Consider the following 20,508-nt stretch of genomic DNA (forward strand, 5'->3'; position numbering starts at 1 on the left):
ATGCTGGCAAATGGGACGAAATTAATGTAGGATCTAGTTGGCATAGACAAGTTGAACCAAAGGATCTGCTTCTATGCTGTATATTTCTAGGACTCTAAATCATTTATACAGCATTATATTAATGCCTCTGCAATCCAAAATTCTTTGAATCTGTTTGTACTTCCATTTAATTGCTGCTCCAGTAACAATAACATTACCTTTTGTCTCTTTTGTTCCCAATCTGGCCCGACTCCGATACTACTTTATTTTTGTTACCTGAACATGCCACCACCACTCTTTCCTCAAAAGGCTACTTAGAGCACCCCTCTTTGACCAATATTTTGGTCATCACTTCAAATATCTCTTTTTGGCTCATAATCAAATTTTTCAAATGTTTAATCTACAAACTTCCTTAGAACATATTTCAATAAAAATATGTTGGATAAATGGGAATTATTGCTAACACAACTTCCGTTCAGTCATATTTTGGAAATCACTTTACTTATTATAATCAAAAATAGTGTATTGCATGTCCCTACCTGTCTCTAGTCAGAGATGGAAATGACCCAGATGACCCTGTGGTCACTTGGGCCAATGAAAGCAGGCAATGTAGATGACTTTGTAATAGGAGACAAAAAAAATCCTCAGAATTAGGGCTGAGTGTTAGAAATTTACAATCATGCTTGACACAATTTACTGTGGCTTCTCTGGTATAATTATTCTGAGACATAGCAGTATAATATCAGTTCAGAGATGAGGAAAGAAAGGCATTGCCTGCATTTGCAACAATGACTTCAGTAAGGTGTTCTGACAAGATTCCCCATGGGAGACTGGTTACCAAGGTTCAGTCTCATGTAATACAAGGAGAACCAGCCATTTGGATATAGATTTGGTTCAAAGGTAGAAGACACTGGGTGGTGGTGTAAGGTTGCTTTTCAGACTGAAGGCCTGTGACCAGTGGAATGCCGCAAGGATCAGCATATAAATCATCATTTATATAAACAATTTGGATGTGAACAGAGGAGGTATAATTAAAGTTAAAAATCGCACAACACCAGGTTATAGTCCATCAGGTTTATTTGGAAGCACTAACTTTAGAAGTGCTGCTTCTTCATAGGTGGTTGTGAAGCAGAATCATAAGAGGTATAGTTAGTAAGTTTGCAGATGAGGTGTAGTGGACAGTGAAGAAGGTTACCTCAGATTATAACAGGATCTTGATCAGATGGGCCAAATGGCTTAGGAGTGGCAGATAGAGTATAATTTAGATAAATGTGAGGTGCTGCATTTTGGAAAAGCACATCAGAGCAGGACTTATACACTTAATGGTAAGGTTCTGGGGAAGTGTTGCTGAACAAAGAAACCTTGGAGTGCAGGTTCATAGTTCCTTGCAAGTAGAGTCACAGGTAGAGAGGATAGTGAAGAAGGCATTCTGGTATGCTTTCCTTCATTGGTCAGAATATTGAGTATAGGAGTTGGGAGGTCATGTTGCGGCTGTACAGTACGTTGGTTTGGCCACTTTTGGAATATTGCATGCAATTCTGGTTTCCTTCCTATCAGAAGGATGTTGTGAAACTTGAAAGGGTTCAGAAAAGATTTACAAGGATGTTGCCAGGGTTAGAGGATTTTAGCTATATGGAAAAGCTGAATAGGCTGGGACTGTTTTCCTGGAGTGTCAGAGGCTGAGGGGTGATCTTACAGAGGTTTATTAAATCATGAGGGGCTTGGATAGGGTAAATAGGCAAAGTCTTTTCCTGCGGAAGTCCAGAACTAGAGGGCATAGATTTAAGGTGAGAGGGGAAAGATATAAAAGGGATCTAAGGGGCAACTATTTCACACAGAGGGTGATGCTTGTGTGGAATGAGCTGCCAGAGGAAGTGGAGGCTGGTACAATTACAATATTTATCTGGATGGATAAATGAATAGGAAGGATTGAGAGGGATATGGACCAAATGCTGACAAATGGGACTAGATTAGGTTGGGATACCTGGTCGGCATGGATGCGTTGGATCAAAGGGTCTATGTCCATGCTGTACATCGCTTTGACTTTATAACAATCGTGGAATCCTTGGACTTGAAGGGTAAGAAACTTCTACATAGCCATATACCCCAAAACTCAAAAAATACCTAACAGTATTAAAATATGGTACATAAAACATTAACTTAAGGAGAATATTTTCCTCACTTAAAATCAAGAAAAAGAGCTCCAGGCCTTCTGTTCCCATTGATCTGCAGTAACCAGTACCTTGGAGAGCAGAGGAGGAATTTGGAGAGAGCTGTTTACCTTGGATCTTCAATCAGTTTTCACAGATCCAAAAAACTTTCACTGGAAGTGTAGGTGGTGGGGGACAGACACTCACTTGTCTGCGGTGCTAAGTACAACTGCATGAAGCAGCTGCACAGAATTAGATTGAAGCGAGACACATCAACTTTTTGATAAAGTGATCAATTATCATTGGATAAGCAGCAAGATTTACAGGGATGATATCAGTTTTTTTAATACAAATCTCAAGTGGCACAGCAAGGTGCAATGTTCGTCCTCCCTTACTACTAAGCAAAGTAGTGTGGGCGCTCTTTGAAAATATGGTAATACTCTTGATACCAGAATTTTAGTTTGTGTGAACAGCATAACTGTATTGCAAGCATTCTACCTTTCGCCATATCGCTCTCTTCAAAGTTACTGCAGAAAACTTTCACCTTTTATTACAGCCATACAGCTGTGATCTAGAGTGCACTGCCTGAATGGGTAGTCACATTAGATTCAATACTTTCAAACAGAAACAAAAGCAGAAATTGCTGGAAAAGGTCAGCAGGTCTGGCAGCATCTGTGGTGAGAAATCAGAGTTAATGCTTCACGTCCAGTGACCCTTCCTCAGTAGCTAGGAAAAAGTTGTTTTTTATGCAGAAGATATGGTGAGGGATAAGGAGTAAATGATAGGCAGAGATAGAGCCCAACGATAAACAGAAGGGCAGTTGGACAGATAAAGGAGTGGTTAAACTAACAAATACTGGAGATCACAACGGATTGGATAGCATCCATGGAGGGAGAGCAAACTAATGTTTCAAGTCTAGATGACTCTTCACAGCTCATCTAGACTCGGAACATTAGCTGCTCTTTCTCCATGGGTGCTATCTGATCCATTGTGATCTCCAGTATTTGTTGTTTTCAGTACAGATTCCAGCATCTGCAGTAATTTGCTCTGACAAAGGAGTGGTTAAAGGTGAGTCTGGGGAAATGAATAGCAGCTAATGGATTCATAGAGTCCTAGAGATGTACAGCATGGAAACAGACCCTTTGGTCCAACGTGTCCAGCCGACCAGATATCCCAACCCAAACTAGTCCCACCTGCCAGCACCAAGCCCATATCCCTCCAAATGCTTCCTATTCATATACTCATCCAGATGCCTTTTAAATGTTGCAGTTGTGCTAGCCTCCACACACTTCCTCTGGCAGCTCATTCCATATCTTTATCGCCCTCTGTGTGAAAAGGTTGCCCCTGACGTCTCTTTTATATCTTTCGCCTCACCCTAAACCTATGCCCTTTAGTTCTGAACTCCTCCACCCTCAGGAAAAGACCTTGTCTATTTATCCTATCCATGCCCCTCATAATTTTGTAAACCTCTTTTAGGTCAGCCCTCAGCCTCTGGCACTCCAGGGAAAACAGCCCCAGCCTGTACAGCCTCTCCCTATAGCTCAAACCCTCCAAGCCAGCAACATCCTTGTAAATCTTTTCTGAACCCTTTCAAGTTTCACAACATCTTTCTGATAGTTAAAAATCACACAACACCAGGTTATAGTCCAACAGGTTTAATTGGAAGCACACTAGCTTTCGGAGCGTGTGATTTTTAACTGTGTACACCCCAGTCCAACACCGGCATCTCCAAATCTTTCTGATAGGAAGGAGACCGGAATTGCATGCGATATTCCAACAGTGATCTAAGTAATGTCCTGAACAGTCACAACATGAACTCAATACTCTTGAACAATAAAGGAAAGCATACCAAACGCCTTCTTCACTATCCTATTTACCTGCAACTCCACTTTCAAGGAGCTATGACCCTGCACTCCAAGGTCTCTTGGTTCAGCAACACTCCCCAGGACCTTACCATTAAATGTCTAAGTCCTGCTCTGATTTGCTTTTCCAAAATGCAGCACCTCACATTTATCTAAATTAAACTCCATCTGCCACTTCTTATTCATTGGCCCATCTGATCAAGATCCCATTGTAATCTGAGGTAATGGGGACTATTAGTGACTGACAATGGGTAACAGATGCCAAGGCCTGGCGTGTGAAGGTGAGGGAAAGCATGGGGCAAGGTGCTTAAGTACTAAAATTGTTAAAATCGCTATTAAGTCCAGAAAGCTTCAGGGTATCTAAGCAAAAAATTAGATTTGCTGGAACACCGAGCTTTGCTGGAACACTGTAGCAAGCCTGAGACAGAGATATTGGCCAAGGAACGAGGTGGCATGTCAAGCAACTTGAAGCTCAGGGTCATTTTTGCGGGCAGAACATAGCTGTTCTGCCAAGCAGTCACCCAGTCTGTGCTTTGTTTCCCAATTTACAGGAGACCACATTGTGAGCTGTGAATGCAATAGACTAGATTGAATAAAGTGCAGGCTTATCTAGAAGGTGTGTTTAGGCCTTTGGATACTGAGAGGGGAGGAAGTAAATGGGCAGGCATTACACCTTCTCTAGGGGAACGTGCTGGGGGCTGTGTGTAGATGTTAGGAGTGAAGGAGGAGTGGACCAATGTGTCCTGGAGGGAACAATCCTTGCGGAAGGATGACAAGGGAGGGGAGAGAAATATGTGTCTGTAAAGGGAATTTCAAAAGGCAATCAGATAAATAATTGCATAGGAAGAAATTGTTGGCCTATGGGGAATAAAAATAGAGCTTAAACTGGTTGAATAGTGTTTTCAACAAGTCAGTACAGGCATAATAGGACAAAATCAGCAAGTCCCCAAGTAACAGACATAAAATCAATTTCTCTGTACAATTAAATGAAGAAACTGTACATGCAAACTGTCTTACACCATCCTTCTTGTCTCTTTCCAGTGCTCCATGAAGAAAGTCTCTCGATACTTCTTCATTCTCATCCAACCATTGTATAACAAATGGTTCAAACCAGCTGTGGAAAATTGTTCCAAATTTTAGTACTTGTTAGATTTATGAAATATATCATACCCTTCATTTAGAATTTGGTTCATAAATAGCTGCAATGTACATCGATAAGAGAAAAGAAGAAAGATAGAGGCAGCTAATATCATGAGATACACTACCATTTAAACTGCTCTATTCTGATGATATCTATAACCTAATATAAAAGAAAAGACAAAGATAGAGTTAACACCTGCTCTATATTTCCCACTGGGCAATATAACAGTCAAGTTCAGAACAGGTTTGTTCCTATCTGCTGAAGTTATTATGAGGACAAAGACTGGCTTGTCTGACTTTCCAATGACTAGAACTGAATCACTTACTACTCATCATATACCCTGCTGTTGTGGCAGCAAGTCACAAGATCTACTGGAAGCTCTCTCGCTTGATGTCCTGATGAAGATAGTTCAGCCAGAAAGATTTTAGTTACATTGACAGCACTGAAACAGGACATTTGGGGACTGAATGAGAAGACTTCTTCCTGTCATATTATCTCTTCCCACCTTTACATTTGAATTCCTTCCATTGTATGCTAGCTTTGGACAGATTACTAAGCCATTAGTATGTTCAACCAATAACTAGTTTATTATATATTAAAGAACTACATACAGTTTTATGCTAGTATATCCATCTCTGCTGAATCATAATTCAATTCACTCCAAGTATCTCAGTTATGTGTTCTCTTACGAGTCCCAGAGAGCAACCCTTGCAATCCTAATACAATATCTCATTACTCTACCCCTACTTACCAAGTCCTCCTCTATAAATTCTAAATCATAGTTATTCACTACCTTTTATCTCCTTCCCTTGACCCCAGATTTTTGACATCACAAATTCAATCTGTCTCAATACATGAGAGACTTGAAAGATAAACTGTCCCTCTCTGAACTGGTCTTGGTTTGTGATTGCTTTCATTGAGACTACTAGTATTTTATTCTATTAGTTTCTGTCTTAATATTTGGTTCATCCAGTCTTATTTTATACTCCTTCTCTGCCTTACTCATATGTTTTCTCGATACATCAGCTTGTTAGAATTCATCTTCACACAGTAATAAACTACTGTAGATTAGATTACTTACAGTGTGGAAACAGGCCCTTCGGCCCATAAGTCCACACCGACCCGCCGAAGCGCAACCCACCCATACCCCTTACCTAAGGTATACCCCTTACCTAACACTACGGGCAATTTAGCATGGCCAATTCACCTGACCCGCACATCTTTGGACTGTGGGAGGAAACCGGAGCACCCGGAGGAAACCCACGCAGACACGGGGAGAACGTGCAAACTCCACACAGTTAGTTGCCTGAGTCGGGAATTGAACCCGGGTCTCAGCCGCTGTGAGGCAGCAGTGCTAACCACTGTGCCACCGTGCCGCCCACCAATTGATAAGCTTTCAGTCTAGGAAACTTGGATCATCCTGCACCTTTAGCTCTTTTTGCCCATCAGTTTTGCAGACAGTTCTGATGGTGCCTTCCCACATTGTAATGAGTAGATTTGTTATTTCACAGTACAACTGGAAAATCTTTGTCCTTCTGTAACAGTGCATTACCAGAACATTACCCAGGAAGTTTAGTGACAGGACAAATTAGTGATCTCCTCCCATTGAAATTGAACTTGTTTCCTTGGTAGTGCTGAAATCTTCCAATAACTTTGCTTATTTTTGCAAAGCAATGTTATATTTAGTGTTTCACCTTCCCAGAGGAGTAAGTCATTTCAGAAAGCAGTTTCTGAAGTCAATCCTAGATTCTTGCTGATTAATGTCTCTAACTTTCCTGACTAAGATCAAAGTCTACGCAAGTTTGACTTGTGGGATCAGTTCAGTTGGAAATAAGGAATGGCAGGAAAGTATGTCATAAGTAGGAATTGTCCATAGCTCCTCAGAGGTTCCTCACTGATGGGCAAAATATAAATCAGGAAATAATGGAAGTGTGTAAGTGCACAATAATTGTCACAGGTGATTTTAAACTATATAGAGACTATACAAATCAGATGAGTAAGGGTAACATAGAAGAATTTGTACTGTGCATCAAGGATTTTTTTTAGTGCAGTACATTATATAATGTACAAGGGAACGGGCAATTTTAGATCTAGTAATGGGAAATGAGGTACAATTAGTAAGAGATTAATAATGGTCTAGAGATGGTAAATACATGGTAAAAATTCCAATTCAGTTTGGGGCAAGAGCCAGTCTCTCAAATAGTATCCACAGTTTAAGAAAAGGCCATTAGAGAGGCATGAAATCATCTGAACAAGACTGGGAAAACAGCCTAAGGGAAGGTTCATGGATGACTATGGCAGACATTTAAGCAGATGATTCATAGTTCTCAGCAAACGTTTGTTCCAGTAAAAAGAAAAGGTTTCAATAAGAAGGATGAACCAAAATGGTTAACAATGAGGTCAAGGAGAGTATCCAATCAAATTGGAGGCAGTTCAGAGAAGGTATGATGATCCCTGGTTTTGAGAGGCTGTTTTATGAAAAAAAGGTTAAGCAGGTTGGGACATTCTTCAATGGAATTTAGAAGAATGAAAAGTGATCCCATTGTAACAAATAGGATTATTAAGGGACTTGACAGGGTGAATGCTGTGAGGATGTTTCTCCTCATGGGAGCATCTAAGACTAAGGGTATAATTTAAGAATTATGGGGTGACAATTTAAGACAGAAAAAAGAAGGAATTTCATCTCTAAAGGGTAAAATATTTTTTGAACTTTTCACAGACAGCTGTGGGAGCAGAGTCCATATGTATATTTAAGGCTAAGAAGGTGGATGTGAGAAATGTTGCATCAGCCACAATCTTATTGAATGGTGGAGCAGGATAAAAAGGCAAAATGGTCTACTCCTGTTCCTATTTCTTAAGATTATGGTCAAAGTGAAGGAAACTAATTGTAGGCCACAATGTTAGGAGCGTAAAAGGGGAAAAAGGCCGCAGGAAAAGAGATTATTGATATCTACTCACTCCTTTTTTTGCCTACTACCCAGCATCAGCTTAATTACCGCCTTTTCCCAACTGCTTCTAGTTCTGAACAATTTACATGATTTGTTAGCTGTTTGAGAGGATGAGGTGGGTGAGAGCTGTTGAATGGACATGATCTGTGCAGCAGTGAGAGTTTTAGTCTATGAGCCTTGGCGAGAAGTGTTTGCAGTGGCAAAGTTAGAGAGTGAGTGATGGCCTGTAAATGTGAGGAAGCAGATAGGATACTGGATTTTGCTGGCACTGCTTGAGGAGCTTAGAAGGTCATTGACCTTCCCGCTTTGCTGGGCATCCTGGTTCACTAGGAAACCCACAAGTGAAAGAGTTTCCCCACATTTACCCTCATGAATCAGACAAAAGAATCACAGACTCTTTAATCTTTCCCTGTTTGTTGTATCATCTCAACTCTACTTTTCCTAACATCTCTGTAAATTTTTTCTCAACTTTCTCCATAGCTCCAAACACTTTTTGCACCAAGTAAGCAACACTAATTGTGGTCTAGTCAAGATTTTGTGCAAATTTAACATTAGCCCATTCTGATCTTGTGTTCTAAAAATAGTTTTTCATTATTTACAGCCTTGCAAACTTGTGAGAAATCACACAACACCAGGTTATAGCCCAAAAGGTTACACTATAACCTGGTGTTGTATATGATTTCTAAATTTGTCCACACCAGTCCAACACCGGCTCCTCCATATCATTACAAACTTGTGCCCTCTCTTTTAGTTTTAATTTGTTTTTTATCTCCAGTTACTTTATTAAATTTCAAGGAATATGTGGCCTCTAACAAAATGAACCACTTAACTGTATTGAATTGAATTTGTAATTTATCCACCCACACCGGCAAACTATTATTCTGTTTATTATCCTGTCTTAGTACTGTCCTCCACATTATGTCCTCAATTCTGTCATTGTAACAAATGCCTCTTGGCTGTCTGCTCCCTATTTCTATTAGCTCATGGGCAGCAGACAGTGATGAAAAGCTGTTGAAAGTTGCATAGCAATATATTTGATGTTAATAGCCAAACTGGTGGATAAGTATACTTTAAAATTTGCAAATGGCTGTGTACAGTCCAGATTTGATTCCTAAGCATTCCAGCTCTATTGTCACAATCATTTTAATAATGACAGGTGCCACACTTAGTTTCTATGCTTGCAGGTTATCTGACCATAAAACAGTAAAAATAGACTATAATAGAAGATCAATAAAAATTAAATATTTATTATTTCAGATGTCTATATCTTTTAATATGTAAATATTCCTCAAAATATTTCCATATGACAATGGCAAGATATTTTTAGTGCAAAACTTTAAAAATGTAATTTTATCAGACTGTTATTGGCTTACAATGGCACTTTGGTACAAAGTGAATTATATGTAAATACACAAAGGAAAATACAGTCCAAAACAATGATTTGTACAAGTATTATTTGCTGGTTTCAAATTTTTTGTTGTAGAGATTTGATGGACTGATTAAATTCTGAACTAGCACAACTTTATTCGCAACTTCAAAGTAGCATTTGAAATTATTTGCTGCCAAAGAATAGATATGTCAAATGTTGACAAAAACACATTAATTAATTCAGCTTGGCAGGTCACCTCTAGCCAATCTGGGAGGTGTTTTATTTCTTCATACATTTATAATGAAATGCTACGCTAGCCTTCACATTGATTTAAGTTAGAACCCAACTCCAAATAGCTGTGAGACTGCAAGGCAGACAAAAGTGCACTAAGTTTTCAGATAAAAGGAGATCTGTGACTTTCATTACAATAGGGGCTTGAGAAATATTGTGATAATCTGTCCTTTTCTTTCAAATACAGACTGAAATATGGTTTAGATTTTGTATTTTTATTAAGATTTCCCGCTAACAGTTTTCCATTACATCTATAGTTACATGTCAATATCTCACAGATGTTCCATGCTCTTTGCAGTACTCAACCATTTAGGCGTGTATTCTTTTCTTGCAACTAACTGAGTAAATGAAAGTAGTTTAGACACAAAATTCTCGTGTAAAACTCTGCAATGTTATTTGAGGTAAATACATTTTGGTTGTTTATTATCATTGGCAGGATAGCAGCATCTTTGTGCCTACACACTAATGTGAACATGGAATCACTTGCTGAATTAAGAAAACTTGGAAGGTTTTTAAAAATACAACGTACACAGACGTTGGGAAAGTAGACTGAAATAAGTCCAATGTTGTGCAGGTTGGATAGATAGGCCATGCTAAATTGCCCGTGATGTCTCGGGATGTTTAGGCTATGTAGATTGGCCACGGTAAATGCCAGGTTACGAGGATAGGGTGGGGGAGTGGATATGGGTGGGAAGCTCTTCAGAAGGCCAGTGTGGACTTGATGGGCCAAATGGCCTCTTTCCACACTGTAGGGATTTGATGATTCGCTAAATATTTGAGGCACACAGAAGAAATAAAAGTTGTTGTTGCAGGTTTCCATTTGATCGCTGTTCTCATGGAGCCAAATGCCAATAGGCAACTGCTCTAATTAATTAGACTTTTGTTAACATCTAAGGTTAGAACTGCTTTGAAAAACTCAACACTTGCTGTACCAGGAGTTACATTTCTGAATTGATAAAATGAGTACTTACGCAGGGTACTCTGGGACTGAATTCTTAAAAGCTGGAAGGTCTTTTACATACTCGTTATACAGCCACTTCACTTTGAAGTGTAGATTCATGTAATCTGCGCTTTTGCAGAGTCTGTGCTTTTCATGTTCTGAAAGGCAAAAATATGATAAGTTTGTAAAGAAATTACAAAGTTTTGCAGTAGAATGAAAAGTTCCAATTGTTTTCATTCAGAGTTGCCATGCACGTATTTATAAATGCAACAAATTTTCTGCATCACTTACATTCGTTTTGCTACAGTTATAGATCACATTTCATAGTGAAGTACCTCAGTGTCTTTTGCAATTGCCAGTGAGGAAATTGTGCGCCCAGAATATTTAATACCCAATTTAATGCCTGCTTAATGTCATGCCCTTGATGACCTACTGCATTGCTTTTGGTTTTCATACAAAATTTAATTAAAACATGAACAGTCCAAAAGTATTTGGGAAGAATTTTATAGGTGGCAGAGTCTCCTGTCTCCCCATGACAAGTCCTGATCACAACACTCAACAAGGAGAAAACAGCAGTAAGGAATGTCCCATGTACAAAGGGGCCCATTAAAGAACAGTTTGCCTTTCCTACCTGAGGTTCCACAATTAACATCACTAGGAAAAAGGCACTGAGCAAGCTATTGAGCTTGAAGCTAGATGACTCTCCGGTGCCCAATGACCTACAGCCTAGGGTTTTAAATGAAGTTGCAGGAGTGATATTGGATTCATTGGTTATATTTTAAAATTCCCTGGATGCAGGAAAGGTTCCAGCAGATTGGAAAAATGCTAATATAACTCCCTTCAAAAAGGGAGGGAGACAGAAAGTAGGAAGCTACAGACCAGTTAGATTAACATGCATCTTTGGGAAATTGTTGAAATCCATTGTTAAAGAAGAAATAGCAGGGCATGTGGAAAGTCAAAAAACAATCCATCAGAGTCAGCATGGTTTTGTGAAGGGTAAATTATGTTTGAATAATTTGCTAGAATTCTTTGAAGATTAACAAGATTTTTAATAATGGGGATTCTGTAGATTTAGTATATCTGCCAAAAGGCATTTGATAAGGTCTTGCAGAAAAGTTAACACACAAGGTAGGGTCATGAAGGCTTAGGGTTAGGTTATTAGCTTGGATAGAGGATCAGATAATAAACAGAAAGCAGACAGTTAGGATAAAGTTGACTTTATCTTGTTGGAAACATGTAATTATTGGAATGGCACAGGGCTCAGCCCTTGGCACCCAACTATTTACAGTTTATGTTAGTTTCTTGGATGCAGGCATAGAAGGTACCATAGCTAAATTTGTAGATGACACTAAAATAGGTGGGAAAGTAAGTTGCAATGAAAGAATAAGAAATTTACAACTGGCTATGGATAGGTTGGGTAAATGGGCCAAAGTTTGGCAGATGAAGTATAACAAGGACAAGTGTGAGGGACCTGGGTGTCTTTGTGCATATCTTGAAAAAAAAAGTATACAAGTAATAAAGAAAGGCAAATGTCATTTTGGCATTTCTTGCTAAAGGAAAAAAATTTAAAAGTAGGGAAATATTGCTGCAACTACACAAGGCATTGGTGAGGCTGCACCTGGAGTACTGAATGTAACTTTGGTCCCCTTACTTGAGGAGAGGTGGAGCTGCATTGGAGACAGTACAGAAAAGGTTTACTGGATTGATTTCAAAGATGAGGTGCCTGTCTTATTAAAAGAGATTAAGCAGTTTAGGCTTCTGGAGTTTAGGAGAATGAGAGGAGATAGAATTGAGGACAAGATGCTGAAGGGGGTTGACAAAGTAGATGTAGAAAGGATGTTTCTTCTTGTGGGACAATCAAGAGTGAGAAGTAATAGTTTTAGGCTAAGGGGTAGCAGATTTAAAACAGAGATAAGGTGAAATTACTTGTCCCAAAGGATCATGAATCTGTGGCATTCACTATTGTAGAGAAGTATTTGCTGAGACATTGAGTAAATTTGAGGAAGCGATAGATAGATTTTTAATGAGGAATGAGTTGAAGGGTTATGGAGAGTGGGCAGGAAAGTGGAGCTGAGGCTGAACTGAGATCAGCCATGATAGTATCAAATGGCAGAACAGGCTCGAAGGAATGAATTTTTTCTCCTGCTTCTAGTTCTTATGTTACGTCTAAGATGGGAGACCTGCCAAGTTAGTCCTCATCCATGAATAGGTGGTCACTTTGGGCCTCAACTGGAGTATAGTTACATGGGAAAATGCTTGCCACTTCCCACCCACTGTAAAATTGTAGCTAGGTTGGTGACGGATGGAAGCATAGTGGGAAGGCCATCCACAGAACTTTACATAGTAATCTGCCTGCTCATCCACTGTCAAAGCATGATAACATAACTCTTTATAACTGAACCTGTTTGACACTGAAAGTAACTGGCGCAAGAACACAGCAAAACAATTCCCTGGATGAGGCTAGCCTTTGTTTGGCAGAAATAAATGAGAGCTCTTAGAGGCAGCATATGAGCTGGCAAACTAGGTTAGAAACATGGAACTGAAAAATGCGTTGCTGGAAAAGCGCAGCAGGTCAGGCAGCATCAATGGAGCAGGAGAATCAACATTTTGGGCATATGCTGCTCCTTTGATGCTGCCTGATCTGCTGTGCTTTTCCAGCAACACATGTTTCAGCTCTGATCTCCAGCATCTGCAGTACTCACTTTCTCCTAGAAACATGGAACATCATGTAAATAGTGCAGAAGATGCTAGATCTGTGTGTTTACCTCAGAAGTGACCAAACTCTGGGGGTGCTATTGGCTGATCAATTGTAAAGGAACACTGAAAGCTACATGACTAGATGTGTCATTCCTCGCAGTAATATGGCACTGTGTAGACGCACCATTCCACAAAGTATACAGAGGAGATCAGGGCTCCTTTCTGACAACGTCGCCTCCACCTATGAGTATCAGTCTTTAGGCATGCTACTACAAACCCCCTCTTCCACTCACATAACTTTAAACAGTTGTACAAAGTATTTAAAATAAATGTTTGAAGTATAATTTGGCTGTTAACTCATGCCTAATTTACTTTGGATCCAATTTGTGTTAAAGTTATAAAAAACTATAATCTTTTTGCAAACTTATTCATTCATGAGTCTAGAGTAAATTTAATTACTTCGGTTTACAATTTCTCTGTTGTAACAGCATTTATTCCAAAGTATTCTCTCATAGAATCTGATTTTTCTGACAAATTGTTTGATAAGGCAAATATCACACAAATTTATATCAGTGTTTTAGTTATATAACCCAATATTATATCATTTTCAACACCACAAACAAGACAAAAACAACATTTCTTTTGGCTTTTGATTATTTGATGTTATTTATATTTCAGGCTAACTTTAGGGTTCAGAACAATTTAAAATAAGAAAAGCCTTTTCTATAGCTTATGTGGTTAATTCATTGAGTTGATTTGCAATAAAAAAAATAACAATTTTTAAATAAAACTGGAGATTACAATAACTTTCTTTTTTTTTGAAAAAGGCCAATGTGAAGGGTAGGCTTCTAGTAAAACAATTTACTGATATGTTAATGCCTTAAAGCAAAAAACTGCATGCCTGGCCAAGAATGTTTTTGAAGGTTAGTAGAGATACAGTTTATCAAATAATCCAACTAACAAGATAGTCCCAGGGTTGCTGCAGCCAAAGCTGAGCCAACTGGGGACTACTGCCAGTGGCATTATTTGTCAACGGAATGTCAAGATCTCCTGTCTCCCAGCTTGCTAATTGAAGTAAATAGCTATTTTCAGGCTTATGTGAATGGAATCTCATGATATCCTTCCCTTTAAAGCCACTTATGTTAAATATTATGCCCTATAACGTAAATGCTGGCACTCTTTGATTTTCTGCTTTCTTTCTGAAACATTGATTCGAAGTGCCAGCCCCAATCCATCCAAAAAGTAAAATCTGACCCATTTATAGCTTGTTTTCTAGACCATCGAAAATTGCACTACATTCTTTAAGATTATTGGGAAACCACTTTAAGCAGAAAGTGCTTTCCTAGTCTTCCTCTTGTCCTAAAAACACGTTTTCCGTAATGAACAATCTTTCATCATCACAAGGTTACAAGTAATTTAGCATTGCAAAATACATTCATGGTTCTGAAATGATCTTTATTTATACCAAGGCAATTTCCACCTGGGCTTTGGGCAGAGGAAATTAATCCTGTGATGACAGGTTTTGAATATTTTTATGTTGTTGACTTCATTAATCTGTTCACAGTTAAAATTTAAAATAGAAGTGAATTAGACTAGTATTTGTGACATCTTGATTTTGTTGAAGTATTACCATTCTCATCACATGCTAGCCATAATTAATCAGGATTCTTCTAGACTAAATCATATTCAGTATGACTCAAATAATTAAATTCTAATTCTTCTTAAAAAGCTTGAATAAAATAGACAATTACATTCTCTGAAAAAAAGATAAAAGTAGTAAAACTGCAAAGTGGTTAGTGGAAACTTGATTTAACTACAATATTAATACAATCAACCTTCATAATGAACATTTATTTTGAGATTTTAGATCTGTAACCATGAAGTAGCAGATGGCAATTCCCAAAGATCCATGGTCTAATTGCTCAGTCACTACTGAAGCGAAGAACTAAAATGCTACAGATCTTCTGCCACTGGCAATGAAGAGACAATAAGATATTCCATTCACTTTAACCCTTTTCTATTTGTTTGAAGTGGTAAAATGATGTTCAACTACCACTGCAGAGAAAACAATCTCTTTCTATTGATCGCTAATATCATCACGAAGCATATTATAAACTTAAAATAACTTGTAATGTGCTTTATGTCATAATACCTCATTCACCAGCTTAATAATAAACAGTTCCTAAAGTATTTTAAATTATGTGAAATTTAGTATAACTTGGTTTGAAGCCAATGATAAATCTATCACCAGCCTGAAATAGTCATCCTTACTGATATTAAACAATAAAACTCTTGTATAATGGCAATAATCTAGTTAGTGTCTCTGAAAATAAGATTGGATTAGTCAGTAAAATGGATGTTGTATTCTATGCTCAGCTATCAGTTCTAATTGCTTAACATTTTCAGCATTGTGTACTTCCTGCAGTTTCCAGAATATACCTAAGCAGCAAGATCTGGGTGGCACCATGGTTAGCACTGCTGCCTCACAGCACCCGGCATCCAAGTTTGATTTCAGCCTTGGGTGACTGTCTGGGTCTGGGTCCCGATGGGCCAAATGGCCTCTTTCTGCACAGTAAATATCCTATTATTCTATGATCTTCAGAATGTTATTGTCTGGAAAGTTTTAATTCAACATATGTAGAAATAATCAATTATGTTATTTATACCACTACTACTGCATTGATACAAATCTATTTCAGATATCATTTAGAGTCAGACTAATATCTGCTTCAATTGCTTTCATATTGATCTATTTTTAGTTCAGGCTTTGGAATTCCTGTACCTATCAGCCAACGTTTAGTCTTTATACAGTTACATTCATTTCCCATAGCTTGTCTGCAAGCTTGTCAATCCTGCTAATGGACTTGTAACAGTATTAATGTTGGTTGCTGGCTCTCAGATTCCAAACTAAAAGACCAACTTTAAATGAAATGGTGTAAAATGTTGTCAGTTGGCATTCTCATCTCACACCATTTTAAATGTTCTTTGTGTACATTTTAAACTAATGTCTGTTGCAACTGTTAAAGGTTTGTATAGTTTTTTTTAATGCAATGAGAAAGTAGACACTCCAATGTATACTTTTGTTGTATTAAAAAGAAAATTATCTTATGTTTAGTACTAAAATCTTCAGTCACGACTCTTACCTGAGGAATGAGCACTAGGTAATTAAACTTAAGTATGCGGAATGAACATTTTACAGATAGTGATGAAGCCAATAATTGCTGGATAATTATAGCCCTAGTTGTCGCACTGTATCTTGAATTTAAAGGTGCTTCATAAGCAGTTTTCCATCTTGAACTGAGCAAGGTTAAAACAGATGAGCTCTACAACAATGCAAGTTACTCAGAAATTATTTGATATTTACAAAGTCCAAATATATAGCCTGGGGGTGGCAATTTTCTGCTCATTCAAATGGCTTGTTCAAACGTTGCTGATTTTTCAGATGATGGATGATTAGCCAGGTGAATGCCTGCTGGAACGCTTACAGCAGGGATCTGTCAAAACTTAGCTTTTTTGCAACACTTTTCCACAAAATTGTGAAGAGATAAAATGGTCCACATCTTTAGCTAATAGCAATGAAGAGTAATGGAAGAGCATTAAATTTTTTCCATTTACTTTAACACTCAGTGTGATTTTTTTTGGCATTAACAATTGAGATAAAAATTCAATACAGAAATGGAAAAACTACTTGTTTTCTTTCAATCACACTTATGCAAGAAGTTTATTTAAAATGCAACATTCTCAGTGTTAGGGAGTAGAAAACATTTGCAACAGTACTGCTGGTATTACTTGCCAATTCAGGATAAACAGTATTGAAAGAAAACAGAATGATAACAGAAAAAGCAGTTTGGCGAAAATGAGGACTGCAGATGCTGGAGATTAGAGTCAAGATTAGAGTGGCGCTGGAAAAGCTCAGCAGGTCAGGCAGCATACGAGGAGCAGGAAAATTGGACGTTTCTGGCAGGAACCCTTCATCAGGAATGATTTCCCAACAGTCAATTTGATACCTGATTGATCAGTTGGCTGAAAAGAACACTCATGGGCTAATCAGAAATTCCAAATATGTGGATCAGATATTTTTTTCTTAAAATAAATATATGCACAAGGACAGGACATTGGAAACAGGAGACAGAATATGCCAATAAGCTGAAATGAGTCTGTTCCACCAAACCACCATTCATGGCTGACCTTCTATCACAGCATTATTTTGCCTGCACTAACCCATATTCCTCGATATTTTTAATATCTATTGTATCTAATATGCCAGTAAAACTCCAGATACTGCATTAATAATTTTAGAGACACTAGCACACTTATAAAGATTACAAGTGAATTGAATTTTGCCTCATTAGTCAACCATTACTTCATCAGCAATAACTCTTACAGTTTGAAGGCTCAAGATGAGTTGATTACCAGTGATAATTGGCTCTTGTACTAGATTTGCATGGCAGGTGGCTCTGAAACAATTATAACAGAAGGATTAGGAGAATGTTGGATAAAAATATTAATAGAACTGTCAGGGATTTGTCCAGGAGGTACTCAAGAAGACTTTTTATGGCTGTTCCTATTAAATGTTCTTAACCAGGGAATTTAACAATTTTCTGGATTGACAAATGCTAATTTCTGATTCTTCATTGCATTATTATGAATATTCAATGTAAGATTCAAATCTCTGAGATAAAATGATTGAGATCAGGTTCAGTGCTATTACTTGTTTTGTTCATCTTTCATTACATGTTGTATCCTACTGTTTGCACGGCACCAGGAATCCAGCTAGATTTCATTTTTTATTGTATTCCAAAGGTGCAACATTAATTTGAAAACAATATTTTACACTTCAATTTTTTAATCAAAACATTTTTGTAAAGGATATTCTAACATATTTTGTAATATAAATATGCATCACTTGTATAATACTTTATGCCCAGTTGGAAGACTGGTGTAACAACAAGTAATTAAGCTGCACTCCTAAATTACTACCACTCAAAATTACAATTTTTCATGTCACCACCGCAAGACAGTGCAAATCTTATGGAACATATTTGAAGTAACTACTTGAGACCGATGAGCAATAAATGAAAACATCTGCAGCAAAATTACCATTTTATCTAAAGACATCAAAATCAGATAACTGAGTCAGTCTTCAAAAATTCACACATGATAATTTCATATATGGACAAGGAAGGTTGCCTGTGAGCAATAGATCTAAACTCACGAATCTACAAATTTACTCCATGTTAACAGCCATTTTTGATCAACAAAGGAGAAAAGGAAAGGGAATCTTTTTACGAATATTCCATTTGAAGGTCAAAACCAAAAAGATAAATTGGAACAATACACACATTCCACATTCACTCTCTCACCCTAACTTCATTCAAAACCTGTTTTGATATCTACCAGCTGGACTTGTTCAATGAGTAGTGCAAGTCATAACGCTTCAGTGTCCAATTCTATAATTCATGAATTGAATTCAGGTATTTTTACAAATTTTATTCCTATGAGGTTACTGGGTGGCAATCTGAGGTGTCTAGACTTGTATCCTGCATCACACTCCCATTTAACTTCGGATAAATATGATTTGACTGGTTGAGTTCTGAGACTTAGTTCTGTTATTTGGATCTTGGTGGGTAATTTTGTGTTTAACTCATTGGTCTGCTCCTGGTGTTGACAATCAGTGTTAACTGCTATAGGTTCTGGAGGCAGAGTCATACAGCACGGAAACAGGTGCTTTGGTCCAACTTGTCTGTGCTGATCAGACATCTCAATCTGACCTAGTCCCATATGTCAGCATATCCCTCTAATCCCTTCCTTTTTCTCTGAGTTTTAAGAATGCATGAAACCCTAACTTATTCCACTTTTCTTGGAACATTGCCATCGGATGGAAGTTCAGTTTCTGCAGAACTCCCTGAACTTTCTTACATTATTTTAAAGCTATGGGTCTAGCTCTTGCCCTTGTGTCTAGACTTCAACCAGTTTAAACTCAGTGGTCCTTCTTTGGCTAGCCTATAGGGCTTCCAAATTTCTCCTGGCTCCTGACCTCTCAGCTGCTTCCTGTTGGTTTAATTTGAATAACTATTCCTGAGCCACTCCAAGCATCATGACTTTTACTGCCTTCTCAACCCTCTCATGACAGCTATCCTAATCCACAGACATGCCTGAGCCGACACTGATCATTTTTAAAACTACAGACACTGATCTTGTAGTTTAAGCTTCTGCGGAATGCTGCAACTAACAATTTTACTTTGCATACCCTTGCAAAAGGAATTCGTAGATGGCTTCAATATGAATTGCCCAAACCAATAGTGAGCTGCTTAAACCATTCATATACCAATTTTGGATGGTCAGGCTATTTCTTGAGGGTGCAACCTTTGTCTATAAACCTCTTGCAGTAATAGGTGCACACAGAGTTCCCTTTGCTGGCTCCTATCAAAGATTCTCTCCTTAAATAAAGTAAACTTCATGAGCTTTCCTCAGCAGCCTGTTCAAGAACAGCTGTGCCTAATAAGGGACAATCAGATCTAGTCCACCAAAATACGGAAGACATCCACTTCTCCTTCATCAAACTTAGAGGTTAAATGGGTAAACGTGAATACTTCAGCTGTCAAATCTGAGCCGTATATCAGAAGCCTTCTCAAAAGGAACCATCTCTGTTTTCTGCCATCCTTACTCTTTCTTTCTTCCTTTCCTAATCTCTTTTTTGCTTTCCTACCCCTCTTTCTATCTGAATTCTCTTACCCTTTGTTTTGCTGAAATTTCCAATTCTTAGCTTGTTGATTGTTCTAATTACTTGTTTCATTATCCTTAGTTTCCAGCTCTAAATACTTTGCCCATTTTGCAATTTCTGTGTTTGAAACTTTTGGCTGAAACTCACTGCTTAATGCTTAGCTATCCCTTTTAATTCTAAGGACAAGGCTTTTATTTTTCCATAGAATATAGAACAATACAGCAAAGGAACAGGCCCTTTGTCCACGATGCTGTGCTGAACATGATAGCAAATTAAACTAATCCTTTCTGCGTGCCCTTGGTCCATATCTCTCCATCCTTGCATATTCATGTGTTGATCTAAAAGTTCCCCAAATACTCCTATCGTGTCTGCCTCCTGCACCAACCCAGATTCCTATCACCCACTGT

The 20,508-nt window shown here is 38.1% G+C and overlaps 1 protein-coding gene across 1 annotated transcript in view; it reads right to left on the reverse strand.

Annotated features, from left to right (window-relative positions):
* Nucleotides 1-20,508, reverse strand: part of unc13a (unc-13 homolog A (C. elegans)) — a 299,453-nt gene that overhangs the window by 68,209 nt on the left and 210,736 nt on the right. Inside the window, exons 26-27 of the mRNA XM_060846583.1 lie at nucleotides 10,712-10,838; nucleotides 5,009-5,105 (exon numbers count right to left, since the gene is read on the reverse strand). Coding sequence (XP_060702566.1) covers nucleotides 5,009-5,105; nucleotides 10,712-10,838 — 224 coding nt within the window. The remainder of the gene's footprint in view (nucleotides 1-5,008; nucleotides 5,106-10,711; nucleotides 10,839-20,508) is intronic.

This window comes from Hemiscyllium ocellatum, chromosome 28 (genome assembly GCF_020745735.1).
Source record: "Hemiscyllium ocellatum isolate sHemOce1 chromosome 28, sHemOce1.pat.X.cur, whole genome shotgun sequence".
Classification (NCBI taxonomy): domain Eukaryota; kingdom Metazoa; phylum Chordata; class Chondrichthyes; order Orectolobiformes; family Hemiscylliidae; genus Hemiscyllium; species Hemiscyllium ocellatum.